Source organism: Ceratotherium simum, chromosome 33, assembly GCF_057802395.1.
Source record: "Ceratotherium simum simum isolate JZ-2026a chromosome 33, ASM5780239v1, whole genome shotgun sequence".
Classification (NCBI taxonomy): Eukaryota; Metazoa; Chordata; class Mammalia; order Perissodactyla; family Rhinocerotidae; genus Ceratotherium; species Ceratotherium simum.
This window is the reverse complement of record NC_141932.1, coordinates 21,654,654-21,672,980: the sequence shown is the minus strand read 5'-3', so window position 1 is coordinate 21,672,980 and position 18,327 is coordinate 21,654,654. Positions and strand designations below refer to the sequence as shown.

General features: G+C 52.2%; 1 protein-coding gene across 1 annotated transcript; it reads left to right on the top strand.

Moving 5' to 3' along the window:
- Positions 1 to 1,849: 1,849 nt before the first annotated feature.
- On the top strand, positions 1,850 to 18,299 carry ITPKC (inositol-trisphosphate 3-kinase C). The gene is made up of 7 exons (XM_004441556.3): positions 1,850 to 3,100; positions 7,087 to 7,186; positions 9,623 to 9,836; positions 11,007 to 11,211; positions 13,739 to 13,840; positions 14,498 to 14,569; positions 16,731 to 18,299. The coding sequence occupies exons 1-7, from the start codon at positions 1,967 to 1,969 to the stop codon at positions 16,932 to 16,934; spliced, it is 2,031 nt and encodes a 676-aa protein (XP_004441613.1). The 5' UTR covers positions 1,850 to 1,966; the 3' UTR covers positions 16,935 to 18,299.
- Positions 18,300 to 18,327: the final 28 nt, after the last annotated feature.

Here is an 18,327-nt window from a genome sequence, read left to right as displayed (position 1 = left end):
ACTGTGGCTGATGGTGCTAAGCCTGGCGCCACACGCTTCACATACATGAGGTCATATCAGCCTGGTGGCTCCAAGCAAAGCCTAGAGGCTGGCAGACCTCTGAGCCTCAGTGTCCCCATCTGTAAAAGGGGACTGTGGCATCCCCTCTTGCTCAGTGTTAGTGAGAGAGATGCAGTGAAATAGTATCTGTAAAGAGCTTGGCACAGGGCCTGGTTCAGAACAAGAGCTCTATACATGGGAGAAATTGCTTACGGAAAAAAGTCATCCTTTTCAAAATTTCTGTTAAGCATTTACCATGTGCTTTTCTAGGCACTGGGGACACAGCAAGGAACAACGCAGGCAAAAAAATCTTTGTCCTCTTGGTGCTGGCTTCTGGTGAAGGGCACAATAAACAAAATAAATAACTATACTTAATAAGGTGACGTGTTCAAGAGAAAAATAAGCCAGGGAAGAGGGGCAGGAAGTAGAGTGAAGATTGTGAGTTTAAATAGGGTGGTCCGAGAAGGCCTCACTGAGGAGGTGATGTTTGAGTAAAGTCCTGAAAGAGGTGAAGGAGGGAGCTATTGGAGTATCTGAGGGAAAAACATTCCAGGCAAAGGGAACAACTAGTACAAAGTCCTGTGGTGAAAGACATCTCGGAGAAATAGCAGAGAGGCCAATGGGCAGAGTGAGTAAGGGGAAAAGACGGAAGAGATGAGGTCTGAGAGGTAACCAGAGCCAGATCACATAGGGTATAGTGAGTCACGGTGAGGACTGTGGCTTTTACCCTGAGGGGATGGGAACCATGGAGGGTTCTGAGCAGAGGAGGGACATGATCTGATTTAGAGAAAATACTCGTACTTCCTGCTCTTCCTCCAACACCCCCAGCCTCAAAAGCAAGTTGTATCACCTAGTAGGGATCAAAAGCCCAGACATTGGATTAGGTGGGCCTGGGTTCAAATCTACACAATTTAGATGTGTGAACTTAGACTCACTGCTTTCTGTGCCTCTATTTCCCTGACTGTGTAATGGGGATGGAGATCCCCAGCTTACAAGATTTGGGGTTTAAAGTGCTAAGTACAGTGTTAGCACAAAGTAAGTGCACAAATGTCAATGTTGTAAATAAATAAAAATTCCCATACCAACCCTGTGAAAAAATTATCATCGCTATCCCCTTTTTACAGATGAGGAAACTGAGGTCATCCCAGAAGTGAACACCGAAGCCAGGATTTGAAACCAGGCATCCTAGCTTCAGAGTTAAGGCCCTGGCTTTGCCCCTCATCTAACCTCCCTTTGACCTTGGAGAAATTCTTTCTTTGTTCTGGGCCTCCATTCCCGATTGGTAAAAGTTCTTGGCTTTTGTGGCATTGAGCACATTTTTTGAAACAAAATATTATGTTTCTTCATTTTACAGGTGAGAAAATTCAGCCTGGGGCAAGGAGACAGGGAGCGTAAATCACTCTCTGACGGTAACACAGCTAGGAATTGGCAGAGGCGGGTCTCGAACCCACATTCTTGGAATTTCCAAGTCTTTGAAAGACAGTCCCAGCCCTGGGAGAAGAATGGGCGCGCTGCTGGACTCCGTACCGAGGGTTATAGGGAGGCTAAACGGGTCACTCGAGGGTGTAGGAAGGTTGGATTGCTCGCGAGGGTCTACGGAAGGGCCTCACCAGCCCGCAACCAAAACCCCAGCGCTGCAGACCCAACCTGGACCAGCGACGGGCGCTCGGAGTCCAGCCCCTCTAACGGAGAGGGGCGGGGCCAGACGAGGCCCGTCCCCTGTACGTCACGTCCGGCGGGGCGGGGCTTCGGGGCTTTCCCCGGGAGGTGGGGGCGGGGAGTATCGGTTAACCCCTGCGAGGCCGGGCGGGCTGGAGCTCCGCGGTGCCGGAACCCGGGAGTCGGGGCTCCCCAGCCACACCCCTCGCGGGATTTAAAGGGGCAGGAGGCGCCGGGTCGGGCCGAAGCCTGAACCAAGCGAGCGGGCATGAGGCGCTGCCCGTGCCGAGGGAGCCTGAGCGAGGCGGAGGCCGGGGCGCTGCCGGGGGCGGCCCGCATGGGGCTGGAGGCGCCGCGAGGGGGGCGGCGGCGGCAGCCCGGGCAGCAGCGACCTGGGCCCGGCGCAGGGGGCCCGGAGGGGGGCGGGCCCCGGGCCCGAACCGAGGAGTCCAGCCTCCACACCGAGCCCGAGAGGGCCAGCCTCGGGCCTGAGCCGGGGACTGACGGACAGGCTGAGCCTGAAGCAGCTGGCTTCGGAGTAGAGACGGAGCGGCCCAGCCGAAGGACGGAGCCAGACAGGTCCAGCCTCCGCACACATCTAGAAAGGAGCAGCCGCTGGTCAGAGCTGGCGACAGCTGGTCCCTGGACTGAGACTGGGACAGATGGCTTTTGGACTAATCCGCACAGGTCCCACCTCCAGTCTCAGCCAGAGAGGTCCAGACTCTGGACAGAGCCAGGGGTTGATGGGCCCTGGACAGAGCTAGAAATACGTGGGTCACAGACCCAGCTAGAGAGGGCCAATCTCTGGACCCACCAGAACAGGTCCAGCCTCCGGGCTCAACCAGAGAGGGGCTGTCCCTCAACAGAGCCAAATGCCGATGGCTCCTGGGAAGAATTGTACACTGATGGCTCCAGGACACAGCAGGATACTGAAGGCCCCTGGACAGAGCCTCACGCTGATGGCTCCCAGATACAACAAGATCCTGAAACAGCCTGGAAACAGCTTGGCACTGATGGTTTCCCAACACAACAAGATCCTGATGGCTCCTGGACACAGCTTGAAACTGATGGTGCCCAGGCACAAGATACTCATGGACCCCAGACAGAGCCTGGGACAGACTGCCTTTTGGGGGAGCCCAACCAAGATGACTCATTAGAGGAACCAGAACGTGGGGAGTTGGTGACTCACCTGTACTCTCACCTGGAAAGTAGCCCCCTGACCCCTGTGCCCCGCCTCATCATCACTCCTGAAACCCCTGAACCTGAGGCTCAGCAAGTGGGACCCCCGTCCCGGCTTGACGGGGGCAGTGGCGGCTTCTCCTCTGCCTCCTCTTTCGACGAGTCTGAGGATGACGTGGTGGCCGGGGGCGGAGGTGCCAGCGACCCCGAGGACAGGTCTGGGGTGAGTGGGACCCATCCTGCCCTTGAGCCACATCCCCTCAAACCCCTTATCCCCCTGCCTTTGCTTTGAGAAGTTCTCTAGCACCTACTAGCAATTTCATCTCTAGGTACCTCTTTCATCCACTGACCTCCTCCCTCTGACAGCCAGGTTACTAACCCACTCCATGCACCTTCCTCCTAATTCTCTCCTTCCCCCTCACCCACTGCCTCCAGTCCTGGGGTCTCAAATGGATGACCACTGGCCGACTTCCTGGCACCCAAGAACCCCTGAAATTGTGCAATTATGTGAATCTGTGTGTATACACACATAGCTTTGCAGCAAGCGTCTATGACTTCTGTCAGATCCTGTGGAGAGTCCGTGACCTCCAGATCTGAAGAGCACCAGTACAACGAGTCAGAGAGGATGCACTTTCCACCCCAGATTTCTTAGTTGGGGGCCTGTGGCTGCTTTAAGGGCTCGTAAACCTTCACCACTTCTTAGCCCATTCACTTTTGTAGGGAGCGAGCCCCCAGCTTGTATCAGATTCTCAAAGGGCTGTGTGAACCCAAAACGCTAAGGGACCCCCAGCCTAGCCAGGGACCCTCTGGTCTCCCTGCTGTCTTCTAGCTCCCCAGAGGGCCCCCTGCAGACTCTTGTTTACATCCTCCACCCTTACCCCCAGCTTGGGTGTGGTTCTCCCCCAGTGAATCAGGAGGGCCGGCAGGGCAGGTTCAGGGAGGGAGGGTCACCGCAGAGGCAGGTGAGAGAGCCTCACGTGGTCTGCCCGCTGGGTCCTCCCGGAGTCCTGGGGCCCCTGGCTGGAGTCTGCCCTGAGCTCCCCTCTCCCCACATCCCTCCCTTAGGAACGTGCTCACTCATGCAGCCACAGGTATGATAGACAGACCTGCCTCAGCCTGCCTGTGCCTGAGCAAGGAGCTGACCCTCTGGGGCTTTCTGCCATGGCTGTTCCCTCTGCCTCCTCTCTCACCTCCTTGGCATCTCAGAACAGCTGAGCTGGAAGTGGGTGAAAAATATATATATATAGTAATAATAGCAGTTAGCATTCAGCCCTGTGCTAAGCTCTTTGCTTGTATGAACTCATTTAGTCCTCACAGCAGCCAATGAAGTAGATACTATCATTATCCTCATTTTATAGATGAGGACTCTGAGGCACAGAGAGGTCAAGACACTTGTCCAAGGTCATACACCTTGGAAGACACAGAGCTGAGATTCAAACCCTTACTGAATACCAGGCACTCTTCTAAGAGCTTTCTATGTGTTAACTCTTTGAATCCTTAGAACAGCACTGTGAGATTGGGATTATTATTATCTCCATTTTACAGATGAGAATACTGAGGTAGAGAGAGGTGAGGTCACTTGCTTAGGGTTGGCCATGTCTGGTCAGAGCCAGGATTCTAACTCAGTTCTGGCTGAGTTGAAAACCCAGGCATTTTAACCCCTGCAGTGATCTTTCCCTAACTTGCTTTCCTCCCGGGCCTCCCTGTCTCCAGTTTTGCCTCTTCCTTCCAAAATCTGCCTCCATGGCCCAGCTCTGATTGACTTTTGAACTTCCCTGCTCCAGCGCCTTCCGTGGCTCCCCAGGGCCTTGCTGATAGCGATCAGGAGTTCAGTCCTGTGTTCAGAGCTTCCTGTCTCCAGGCTCCTTCCCACGTTCAGCTTCCCTTCTCCCCTCCTGATCCCCTCTGCTGCAACAAAACCGAAGTACACACTGTTCCTCGAACACCCTGCCACCATCCTGCCTCCACTCATTGCTCAAGCTGTTCCCACTGCCCAGAATACCCTCGCTTCCTTCTCACTTCATTTTGAAATCCCATCTGACCTTAAAGGCCCAGCTACTTTCTTCCTTTCCTCACCCTTCCTTCCTTCTCACATTTATCCTGTTCTCCTCTCAGACCGCAAACAGTTCCCGAGCCCCTGCTATTTGTCTGGCCCTGTGTTGGCTTTGCTGGCGACCGAGACACTGCCCTCACGGACCTCCCAGGCCCGTGGAAGAGACATACCCCTCACCAGGCAGTGACAGCTCAGAGCGGTCAGGGATGCGGGAAGCCCAGAGGGTTGTGGAGTTCAGAGGCGGTGACTGGCCAGACCTGGGGTAGGGCTCCAGAGAGGGATCCCTGGAGGAGGGGACGTGTGAGCTGAGACCATCACGAAACCATGTGAGAATGCCTGGATTAACCATCAGATCTAAGAAAAAAGAGAGAGAGAAGATACTGAATCTGCTTATGATTAAAAAAAGACAGTTTCAACTATCCTCCTTCAATCCAAGCAGTGTGTTGGGAGCACCTATTGAGTGCCGGGCTGTGAGCTGGGGACACAGTTGTAACCATGACAACCCCAGTCCCTGCCCTCATGAGCTTGCAGTCCAGCAGGGCTGTAGTGGGTAAGCCCAGGGCAGTGGGTCAGAGCAGAGGTAGAACCCCAGCACTGTGCTGTGTGATTCAGGCAAGTAACTTCACGCCTCTGAACCTATGTTGCTTCCTCTATAACACAGTCAACCATCCTCCTGGGGTTGTGTTTTTAGGATTACGTAGGTTATGTCACACTAGGTCTTTGTCATTGTGCCTGGAATGTTCCAGGTGCTTGGTAAACAGGAACCTTTATTAATCACCTCCTCCCCATAGCTGGCAACTGGAGGCAGGGAAGGAATAGCCCTTCCTGAATCCTGCAGTCCAACCCCCTGACTCTGACCTTCCCACCATCAGTTAGATGTCTGCTGGGTAGCTGGGCTCTGAGGGGCTGGGAGAGAAGATGGCCTTGAACATGGGGTAGTCGGGGGCGGGGAGGTGAGCTTCTGTTCTGGAGACGACCCATTCTCCCAATACTTGCTAAGGGCCTGCTCTGTGCTTCGAGCAGAGAATGTATTCGTGTGTGTGCGTGCGTGCATGTGAATCAGACGCTAACCTGGTCTCAAGAGGCTCTTGGTTGAGTCAACATGATACAAGTACATCTTTGTTTTCTGTTTGCTTCTCTGGTTTTCTGTTGAGCTTTCTCTCTGTCTTTCTCTGCTTCTATCTGTCTTTTTCTTTTTCTGTCATTACTTTGTATCTGTGTCTCCCTTTCTGTCTTCTTCTCCTTCTTTCTTTGGCTTTTGGTAACCATCTCTGTATTAGTTAGGATAGGTCAGGATTTGCTGTAGTAACAAACCAGCCCCACACTTTGTGACTTGGAACCACAAAGGATTGTTTTTGTTCATACTTCACATTGACCGTGGGTGAATGGTGGGTGAGGGGGCTCTGCTCCAGGCCGTCTTCACTCAGGGCCCAGGCTGGGGAAGCCTCTGTTTCTCTTTCCACCCCTTTCTACAGTAGGGAAAAGAACACGGAGAGTCATGTACTGGCTTTAAGCCTTCCACCCCAAAGTGACACTTCTGCTCACATTTCATTGGCCAAAGCAAGTCAATAACCTAAGTTCAGGAGGGCAGGGATGTCCCTGTAGGGGGAAGGGCTGGATTTGGTGAGCAGTTCCCGTGACTGCCACAGTCTCTGTCTTTGTTCCCATCTCTCGGTCTCTGTCATCACTTAGTCCTCTGTCTCTCTTTCTGTCTTTATTTTGGCCTCCATCCATCAACTCCTGTCTCTATCATTTTCCCTGGAAGGTCTGACTTGGTTCAGGGACAGAGATGAGGCTTCCATGTTTTTGGTGTGTGTATGTGGGGGGAAGATTTGGGGGTTGCTGGTTACTGCAACAAAACCTAGCCTATCTTTACTCAGTCGAGAAGGACAGAGAGACACAGATAGAAAGTGATGACAGAGACAGAGAGAAATGGACAGACTCTTCCCCACCTTTGCTGACGCCTCTGGAGGATCTCGTGATTGCTGAAGTAAGTGGGCTTCGCTCACCCCAATGAGTTTGGGAGCAGTGATCCTAGGAAGCCCCCTGGCCCTGGCAGGACCTCAGGTCTACCTTGGTTCTCTCTCACGGCAGCAGCCTCATGCCCTTCCCTCCTCAGCCTCTGCCCTGACCCCACCCTGCTCTGCCCTACACAGAACAAACCGTGGAAGAAGCTGAAGACAGTTCTGAAGTATTCACCCTTCGTGGTCTCCTTTCGAAAACACTACCCTTGGGTCCAGCTGTCCGGACATGCTGGTGAGAGCAGGGGGATGGGGACAGGGGCGGGGTGGGGGGGCAGACAGGGCTGGGCAGAGACACCCGGGCTGGGGAAAGAAAGCTACAGAGCCGCTCTCTGGTGTTTAGTTTCCCCATCTGTAAAATGGGCTTGGTGATAGTCCCCACCTCTTGGTGCTGTTATGGGAAGACCTGGGCCAGGTCATTCATATATCAGAGCTGAGGGCGGTTCCCTGTTATCCTGGTGCCGGGGTAAATCCTTGACTTTGGGGACAAATGGGCCTGGGCTCAAATCCTAGTTCTGCTCTTTATTCATGAGTGACCCTGGGCAAGTTACTTTCCCTCACTGGGCCTCAGTTTCCTCATCTGTAATATGGAGATAATCGTACCTCCCTTGCAGGGTTAACTGAAGGGTTAAAAGAATCAAAAGGTATATCAACACTGAGCGAGACCCCCTCATAAATGGAAATTATCATTCCCTCTCCATGGCCTGTGTCCAGAGCATAGTGGGCCCCCAATAAACAGCAGCTATAATGGTTTTCCCCAGGACCTAGCACAGTGTCTCCAGCACATAGAAGCAAAATGCCTAGCATATAGCACTTTTTGTAAAGGGCTAGATAATAAATAAACTACTCAATTCCTCTGTTGCAGCATGAAAGTAGCCATAGATAATATGTAAACATATGAGTGTGTCTGTGTTCCAATAAAACTTTATTTAAAAAAACAGGCAGTGGGCTGGACTAGACAAACTGCCTGCCAGCAAAGGGAGACAGGAAGGGAACTTATCTGCCTTGTTCATTCTTAGATCTGAGACAGAGAAAAGGCAAGGCCCCCCTGAAACTGTAAACACAGACCTGTCGTCTAAATGTGTTCTAGTTACTATTGCTGATTATACAAAAAAAAAAAAAAAAAAAAAACCAAGAAAACTCAAAACTTAAAAGAAAAGTGATTAGGGGCCAGCCCTGTGGCTTGGCGGTTGACTGCGCGCGCTCTGCTACTGGCGGCCCAGGTTCGGATCCTGGGCGTGCACCGACGCACCGCTTCTCCAGCCATGCTGAGGCCGCGTCCCACGTACAGCAACTAGAAGGATGTGCAACTATGACATGCAACTATCTACTGGGGCTTTGGGGGAAAAAAAGGAGGAGGATTGGCAATAGATGTTAGCTCAGAGCCGGTCTTCCTCACCAAAAAAAAAAAAAAGTGGTTTAAAAAAAGCTTAATGGAATAAAACAACCATTTTATTATACTTACAGGTTTTGGGTTAGGAATTCAGATAGGGCATGGCAAGGATGGTTTGTTGCTGCTCCATGATATCTGGGAACTCAGCTAGGACAACTTGAAGGCTGCAAGCTGGAAACTTTCGGAGGTTCATTTGCTCACACGCCTGGCGATTGATACCGGCTGTTGGCTGGGTCTCAGTAGGGGCAGCTGGTTGGAAAGCCCATATGTGGCTTCTCCGTGTAGCTGCCTGGGCTTCCTCACAGTATGGTGGCCTGGAGTAGCCAGATTTCTTACATGGCAGCTCAGGACTACAAAGGCGCGTGTCTCTGCTAATAAAGTGGAAGCTGCATCTCCTTTTATGACCTAGACTCTGAGGTCACACAGTGTTGCTTCTGCCGTAAGCCCTGCCAGGTTCAAGGGGAGAAGAATTAGATTCCACTTCTTGATGGGGAGTGGTGAAATTCTAGAAGTGTGTGTGGGACGGGAGCTATTGTTGTCGCCATCTTTGGAAAATATAATCTGAAAATACAGTCTGCTTCAACAAGAATTTGTGTGTGAGGAAGATCAGCCCTGAGCTAACATCCATGCCAATCCTCCTCTGTTTTTTGTTTTTTTTGTTTTTGGCTGAGGAAGACTGGCCCTGAGCTAACATCTGTGCCCATCTTCCTCCACTTTATGTGGAATGCCGCCACAGCATGGCCCGACAAGCGGTGTGTCGGTGTGCACCTGGGATCTGAACCCAGGCTGCCAGCGGTGGAGCACGTGCACTTAACTGCTATGCCACAGGGCCGGCCCCTCACTAACAGTTTGTAATTCTGCTTTACATTAACTCTCTGCGTGGTCCAGGAAATGCCAGATTTGTAAATTAACCTAAAGAGGCTTCAGTTGTTAGCACTTGGGGACTCTAGGCAGAAGCAAATGCACATCTGTTCTGCAGAGTCAGGCTCTCAACTCAGATCTCACAAAAATTCCCACAGCTGATTGTGAGCTCACAATCCAAAATTACAAAACAAATGAGGACACAGGACTATGAATAGGACTCTGTTTAAACAAAGAGCAGAAATAGGCCCTTCCCTCACCATCCCTGGCCAAGATTTTGAGAGTTGCAGGGAGAGAGAGCAAACATTGCAGAAGAATCAGGCAAGATGATGGTGGCCAGGATCTGATGCATACGGGAGATGGGGGAATTCTCTTGCTGATCCAGTTTCTGACTCTCGTTGACTGTGCTGCTCATAGGGAACTTCCAGGCAGGAGAGGATGGTCGGATTCTAAAGCGTTTCTGTCAGTGTGAGCAGCATAGCCTAGAGCAGCTGATGGGCGACACCCTGCGGCCTTTCGTGCCAGCCTACTATGGCATAGTGCAGCGGGATGGCCAGGCCTTCAACCAGATGGAAGATCTCCTGGCGGACTTCGAGGGCCCCTCCATCATGGACTGCAAGATGGGCAGCAGGTGGGCTCAGGAACAGCCATGGGGCAGAGGTGGAGGGCAGTGGTGGGCGTTTTTTAAGACAGTGCCAAGTCAGTCTTCAAAGTGGTTCCAGCATACGTCCCACCAGCGGCGTATAAGAATTCTGGTTGTTCTGTCTTCTCAGCAACACTTGGTATTACCTGTTTTATTAGTTTTAACCATTCTGGTGAGCGTCTCATTATGGTTTTCATTTCTGTTTCTCTGATGACAAAAGAAGTTGAGCATTGATTGGCCATTTGGAAATCCTCTTTTGAAAAGTACCTATTTGAATATTTTGCCCATTTTTCTATTGGGCTGTCTGTCTTTTTCTTTTTTTCTTTCTTTCTTTTTTTTTTTTGTGAGGAAGATCAGCCCTGAGCTAATATCCATGCCAATCCTCTTCTTTTTTGCTCAGGAAGACTGGCCCTGGGCTAACATCTCTGTCTATCTTCCTCTACTTTATATGGGACGCTGCCACAGCATGGCCTGACAAGCGGTGCATTGGTGCACGCCCAGGATCTGAACTCGGGCCACCAGCAGCTGAGCGCACGCACTTAACCACTATGCCACGGGGCTGCCCCCTGTCTTTTTCTTGATTTGTAATTCTTTATATATTCTGAATAGAAATCCTTTGTTGGAGACACACACACACACATTCTCCTATTTCACTCTCTTAATAGTGTCTTTTGATAAACAGAAGTACTTTTAATTTAGTCCAGTTTGTCAATTTTTTTCACTATGGTTAGTGGCTTTGTTTTTAAGAAATCTCTGTACTCCAGGATCATGAAGATCTTCTTCTGTGTTTTCATCTACAAGCTTTATTGGTTTAACTTGCACATTTAGGTCTGCAATCCATCTAGAATTAATTTTTATGTATGGTATGAGGTAGGGTTCGAGGTTCCCATTTTTTTTCCTATAAAAAACAGATCCTGTTGACCCAGCAGCATTTATTGAAAATACTTCCCTTTCCCCACTGAATTGCAGTGTCTTCTTTGTCATAAATTGGGTGAATGTACAAGTGTGTGTCTGTTTGTGGACTCTGTTCTGGTCCATCGATCTGTGTGTCTATTCTTGTGCCATACTGTAGTTTTATAACATGCCTTGATATGAGGGAGTGAAAGTCCTCCACCTTTGTTCTTCATAATTTCCTTTGTCATGTCCTCTGTGTCCCAGGACCTACCTGGAGGAGGAGCTGGTGAAGGCACGAGAACGGCCCCGGCCCCGGAAGGACATGTATGAGAAGATGGTGGCTGTGGACCCCGGGGCCCCCACCCCTGAGGAGCATGCCCAGGGTGCAGTCACCAAGCCCCGCTACATGCAGTGGAGGGAGACTGTGAGCTCCACCTCCACCCTGGGCTTCAGGATCGAGGGCATCAAGGTGAGGGCCCGGAGCTGCTAGCCTGTGGCTGGAGGGCTGGGAACTAGATCTGAGGCAGGGCTTGTGGGAGAAAACGTGGGTGTCAGGGAAAGTTGGAAAGAAGCAAGATCTAGAGAGAGAGCAGGAGACTGCAGAGGATGAAGAGAATGGGGCCAGGGGAGGTCCTGCTTCTCTCTCACCACCATACCCGTCAGAGACCAAGTTTAGTTTATCCGTCTGCCTGAGCATCTCTTGATTGCGTCGTCTTCTCCCCTCCCTGTGGTCCTGTCCTAGTCTGGCCCTGCCTTCTCCTGCCCCAGCCTCCCTGGGCGCCTGGGCCATGGTCTCACCCCCTCTGATCCATCATCCAACACAGCAGCTGGCGGGGTCCTTTTACCCCCTTTTATGGAGAAAGTTTTTATTTCTCCTTCTTTTTTTTTTTTTTTTAAATTAAATCTAATTGTTTGAATAGGCATTCCTACAGTTCAAAAGTCAAAATGATATTATAAAAAGGTCTATAGAAGAACTTCTCTCCCAGCCCTGCTGCTGTGCTTCCCATTCTGGCCCTGTACCCCCACCTGCTCGTGGGGAACCACTTTATCACTTTCTTATATTTCTTCCAGCAAATACCAACAAATGAAATTGCATATCCTAAATCTCCCTCTCCCTCTTACACAAAAGGTGGCGCAGTATACACGCTGATTGGCATTTGGCTGTTTCACTTAACAGCAATGTCTTGGAGAGTTTTCCCTATCATTCCGTAGAGAGTCTCCTCTTTCTTTTTCTTTTTCTTTTTTTTACAGCCGCATAATATCTCTTTGTGGAAGTACCAGAGTCCTCTATAGATGGCCACCTGGGTTGTTTCCACTTTTTGCCATTACAAACAATGTGTCAATGAATCACTTTGTACATAAGCTGTATTGTAAACATGTGGGTTTAGCTGTAGACTAAATTCCTAGAAGCAGGATGGCTGGGTCAAAGATTAAATGCATTGGGAATTTTTTGAGAGATTGCCAAACCCCTTTCATAGGTATCGTACTGCGTGTCCCACCAGCCGGAGTGCCTCTTTCCCCATGGCCTCACCTGAGCCATCTTTCTAAGTTGCAGATCCGGCTATGTCATTCTCCTGTTCACAACTCTTCTGTGACTCCCCAGTATCCTCAGGAGAAGTTCCCTGGCCTCAAGGGCCCTCCAGGGTCTAGGCTCTTCCCTCACCCCTCTCTTCCTCCTTGCAGGTCACAGTGATGCACTTTCATTTCCTTGAAAGGGTCCCACTCTCCTGCCACATGGCATCAGCACATGCTGTTCCCTCTGTCTGGACTGTTCTTCCCCCTCCTGTTCCCCAGATTGACTCCCAGTCATTTTCCTGTCTCCTTTTAAATTTCACTTCCTCCAGGAAGCCCTCCTTGATTCCCATCCTACTAGATCACGGCCCTCTCTTTACCTTCTCTTGGCTTCCTCTTGTTATTGTTAGTGCCGTCGAGTCAACTCCGACTCCTGTTGACCCTGTGGACAGCAGAACGGAACCCTGCCTGGTCTTTTTGCACCATCTTCTCACCTTCCAGCACTGTATCAGACAATGCTCTACTGCTGTTCATAGAGTTTTCATGGCCAGTTTTTTTGGAAGTGGGTGGCCAGGTCCTTCTTCCTAGCCTCTTAGTCTGGAAGCTGTGCTGAAACCTGTCCACCATGGGTGACCCTGCTGGTATTTGAACTATTGGTGGCATAGCTTCCAGCATCACAGCAACTTGCAGCTGCCACAGTGTGACAACCGACAGACAGACGGGTGGTGTGGTTTACTGACTGGGAAATGAACCTGGGCCACAGCAGTGAGAGCGCCGAATCTTAACCACTAGACCACCAGGGCTGGCTCATAGCTCTGTATACTCCTTCATTATTCTTATCTGCTTTTGTGATGATGTTATTCAGTATCTGCCTCCCTCATCTGACTGTGTCTGTCCTGTTACCTCCCTGTTACCAATGCCCACATGGTACCTGGCACAGTGTGGCAGAATGACTCAGGTGGCTTCTCTGTGCCCCTCTCAGGCATAAAAAAATAGCATTGGTCTCCTTTATCGAATACTTCCTTACTATGTGCAGGTACTGTGCTATGCACCCTACACACTCTGTCTCCTCTGATTCTTTACACCAGCAAGTAGATACCAACACAATTCCCATTTTCCAGATGAGGAAACCGAGGCTGAGACAGGTGAAGTGACTTGCTTCAAGCCACCGAGCTAGGAAGTAGCAGAGTCATGATTCAAGCCAGATCAACCCCTCTCCAAAGCCCGCTTGGCTAGACTGGCTCACCCAGGGGGCTCAAGGTTAGACCTGGAGTGACCGGTTGCTCAGGAGTGTGACTTGGGGCTGAGTTGAATGTGGCTGAGTTGAGCTGGCCTGAGCAAGTGGGCTGACTTCCCTTGAATAGCAAGTGAATATGGAGGCAGGGAGACGGCCCTGGGAGGTCTGAGTCCCCGGCCAGAGTCTGTTGGCATTGGGCATGGGAGGGAGAAAGCATGACACTGCACCTTCACCCCTTGCCCTGCAGAAAGCCGATGGGACCTGCAACACCAACTTCAAGAAGACGCAAGAGCTGGAGCAGGTGACAAAAGTGTTGGAGGACTTTGTGGACAGGGACCGTGGACTCCTGGTGAGCAGGACACCCATGCCCCCAATTTAGCAGCTTAGGACCACCACCCTCGTGGTTGCCCCCAAGTCAATGGGCTTTTGCTTTGGGCCGAGGTTGGCTGATACTGGCAGGCGTTGCCCACTGTCTGTGGTCACCTGGTGGCTTGGCTAGGGCTGGCTGGTCTAGGGTAGCCCTGCTCACATGTCTGGTGGCCGGCTCACATCTTGGCTCATGACTTGGCCACATGTCCCTCATGATCCAGCAGGCTAATCTGGGCTTGTTCTCAGGGTGGAAGCAGGTGGCCAAGAGAACAAGTGAAAATGCAAGGTGCCTTGATGGCTAGGCTCAGAAAGGCCACCATCATTTCTCCTCTGTTCTATTGGCCAAAGCAAGTCATTTGACCAAGCCTAGATCAAAGGGAAGCAGACTCTACCTCCTGGTGGGAGGAGCTGCTAGGAACTGTGGGTATTCATGTAATCTATCAACCACACTTTTCTGTGCCACCCGGATGTGTCCAACCCCCCCACCTCCCTCCCATTTTCCCCGTGGCTCCCCTTATCCCATCCTGGCCGGGGTCTCCCTGCTCCTTTGGGGGTATGGGACAAGGTCAGATCTCAAGGTGGGTAAGGACCCACACAGTCCCTACGCTAACCAAGAAACCCTCCCTCTCACACACAGAGGAAGTACGTGGCTCGCCTGGAAGACCTCCGTGAGGCTCTGGAGAACTCGCCCTTCTTCAAGACCCATGAGGTGCATGGCCCGGCCGCCATGGGAGCAGAGGGCCCTGGGTGGGTGGGGGACACTGTCAGGGGCCAGGTGGCACTGAGAAGGAACCAGTGACAGAGTTACAGGCCAAAGCTGTAAAAAGGAAGCCCCAAATTTGGGGGTTTGCTTTTTGGGGTAGGCAGCTCAGGGGATTTCAGGGAGGTGGGAGGGTTAGGAGCATGGACTCGAGCCAGGTGGCCTGGGATGAAGGCTGTTTGACCCCGGGCATATGAACTACCCTCTCAGGCCTCGGTTTCCTCTCAACATGGGGAGGAACAGTAGTAGTACCTTCCTTATATGGCTGCTGAAGTGTGAGATGAGCGACGTTTGGAGCATGGAAGCACGTTTAACTCCTAGCTCTTACAATTATTTTATAATCATAATTATTTCCAATATTGTTATGTGCATTCCTTGTTTGGTGGCTTCCCCCTTCCCTTTCCCTCCCTGCCTTCTGCAGCCTTGTGTCTCTCTGGAAACATTCGTCTCTCTGGGGCTGTCTCAGAAAGCCTGTGAGGTGGTGACATCACTGCTGTATCCTCTCCTCTCTCCAAGCTCCTCTGCCTCCCCCCTCAAGCCCCTCTCTTCTCTTTCTCCTGATGTGACTGACTTCTGAAAGAGCACTGATCTGGGAGTCAGGCCGGCGCGGGTTCAAACCCCAGCTCTGTACCCCCTAGACACCTGAGCCTGGGCAGGGTTCTGTGGGCCTGTCTCCTGAGCTGCAGGCTGTGGCGACAGTAGCACCTGCTTCATGGGCGTGGGGAGGTTATGTGGATGAACAGAGTGCAAGCCCGGCCCACAGTAGACCCCCAGTGTGTGCCGGCTGTTACTGTCGTATTCATTACCAAATGTCATCCTCATCGTCCTTGTCACTGCCTTCGGGCTCTACACGCAAGTCACAAAGAGGAGGCCTGGGGACCCCATCTTTTCTGTCCTCGTGTTTGGTTTCACCTGCCTGGTGACAACACTTTTTTTTTTTTTTTTTTGGTGAGGAAGATCAGCCCTGAGCTAACATCCATGCCAATCCTCCTCTTTTTGTTGAGGAAGACTGGCCCTGAGCTAACATCCATGCTGATCTTCCTCCACTTTATGTGGGACGCTGCCACAGCATGGCCTGACAAGCGGTGCGTCGGTGCGTGCCCGGGATCCGAACCCGGACCGCCAGCAGTGGAGCGCGCGCACTTAACCGCTATGCCACAGGGCCAGCCCCTGACTTAACACTTTAAAAAAAGAGTTGCCGACATTTAAAATGTGAGACTTCACACCAAAATTGGGATTTCCAGTTTCCCTTGGCACATTGGGAGAGGTGGCAGTACGGGGCCACTTGCCCTATGCCAACAGCCTCTGCCTCTTCTCACCGGCTTGTCTGCCCAGTCGTCTGGGTTCTCTGGGAGCAGTGGCGTTTGAAACCCGACTAGAACAAGGGGAGGAGCTTGCAAACCTGGAGTTAGATGAAGGGAAGGAATGTATTGCTAATTAAAAAACCAAAAAACAGCATCTACTGAGGCTGTGTCCCGAGCACTGCAGGGCATCTTAGGAGTGTGTGGATCATGGAATGCTGCCAATGACCCCAGGAGGTAGGGACTGTTACCATAACCCCATTCTACAGATGAGGAAACCGAGGGCCTGAGAAAGGAAGCCACTTGCCTGGGGTCACCAGCAGCGATCTGCTAGGGCTGAGGAGTTGCTGCCCCTTTCCCCAGGGAGGGCATTAACCATTTCCTCAGCATTCGCCCCCTCCACCACTCCAGGCTCTCTTGACCCATTCAAGATCCCGCAAGCATTTGAGTTTGTACCCCAGCTTGAAAAAGGATAATGGTTAACGTTTGTAGTGCATTTATTATATTGGTAACTGTTCTGAGAGCTTTATATCGATTAATTCATACACAAAAATAAGCACAGCAACCTTTGAGGTCAATGGCACTATTATTCTATTATTCCCACTCTGTATATGAGGATGCAGAGACGAGGAGAGGCTAAGTCACCTGTCCAAGGCCACATAGCCAGCAAGGGGCAGAGCCAGGATTTGAACCCAGACAACCTAGTTCCAAAGTTCATACTGTCAACTACTCTCCTCTGCTGCCTGTTGGGGAAGGGACCTTGGCCCGTGTCTGCCCCTCCCCCTAACCTCCGGCCTCTCCCCGTGCAGGTGGTGGGCAGCTCCCTCCTCTTCGTGCATGACCACACCGGCCTGGCCAAGGTCTGGATGATCGACTTTGGCAAGACAGTGGCCCTGCCTGACCACCAGACGCTCAGCCACCGGCTGCCCTGGGCTGAGGGCAACCGTGAGGACGGCTACCTCTGGGGCCTGGACAACATGATCTGCCTCCTTCAGGGGCTGGCCCAGAGCTGACCTGCTTGCCCACCACCAGGTTGGGCAATGCCCACCATTGGATGGCGCCCATCTGGCTGGAAGAGCCCCAAGATGCGCAGGGGGCCTGAGGTTGGCCATGGGGGAGCTGACATCCGGGGATGGGAGAGGTTCTGTTGTACACCTCGCAAGACCAGTGTGGAAGATCTGCAGGGCCTTGGAGACCAGGTAGCGCCCGGCCCTTTCATGACACGAGGGTTTAAGGACCAGAGAGGGGCCGTGACATGGCTGGGTTCCACCGTGAGCGACAACCAGACTCGGTCTTCTGACCACCCAGGAAGGTTTCTGAGGGGCTGCCAGAGGCCACAGCTAAACCAGGCGCCCTGAAAGAACAATTCAGGTGCCACAGGGTTCAGGCTGACCTGGTGCCTGTCACCCATGAGTGACTGTAATCACTGCCTCCTTGTCGATGCCCTCCTGGCTGGAAGCTGGCTCTGAGGCCAGGTCAGCTTCGTCTGTGGTGCCCTGGAGAACCAGACCTCATTTGCAAACAAATGCAAGAGCCGCTCATCTGTCTGGGTGAGTTATGGCCCCATCTCTTCATCTGGGAGCCGTTCAAGTGCCGAGGGAGGCTCTGAGAGGGCATGACACCATGGGACCTGTCCAAGAGCTGACACTGCTGGGTGGGGCCCAGCTTACCCTGTCCTGCCCTCTCTTCCTCCCTGCTCCTGGGAGAATCCTGCTGACCCTCTGCAGACCAAAACCACAGCCACATCCCATGCCAACACTGTGACCAGCACCATCTCTTTCCTCGGGCACCAGCGCAGCCTCAGAACTTTCTCCTTCCTCCTAGCCGACCGCAGTGACACAAACGGCTCTCTGAGGTTGGGAAGCAGGTTGAGGAATCAGAGCTGCCTTCCTCCGGAGGACTGCCATCCCCGAAAAGTGGCCAGCTTGGGCCACGGGCACGGGGGGGACCACTGGCTGTGACCCCAGGCTTGCAACCTGGTCCCAATCCAAGATCCCAGCACCCTGAGGTGTGGGTGATGCTCCTCCGTCCCCTCCTCCTGCCCCTGTAACACTGGCTTCCTGGCCCAGGAGGCTGGGGGGGGATGGGCACCTCCCTCTTCCCAAGGCTCTAACGCTGTCTCCCAGGGCTGCGGCATGCTCCTTTTCTACTGACCTTTATACTTATTTATACAAAAGTGAGTAGTTGTTAGATGGGGCAGCGTCGGGAACAGGAGGCAGAATCGCCTCACTGCCTTGCCCCCCATGACAGCCCCCCAATAAATGGGACATTCAGAGTTCAAGTTTGTGGAGTTTTTCTTTTGCATCGGAGTGTGTGGGCTCAAAGCTCCTGATCTGAGCATCAGTGCTGGGTGTGGTAATGGGACGATGATCAGTTTGGGGTAGAGGCAGGCTCTGCGTGGGCTGG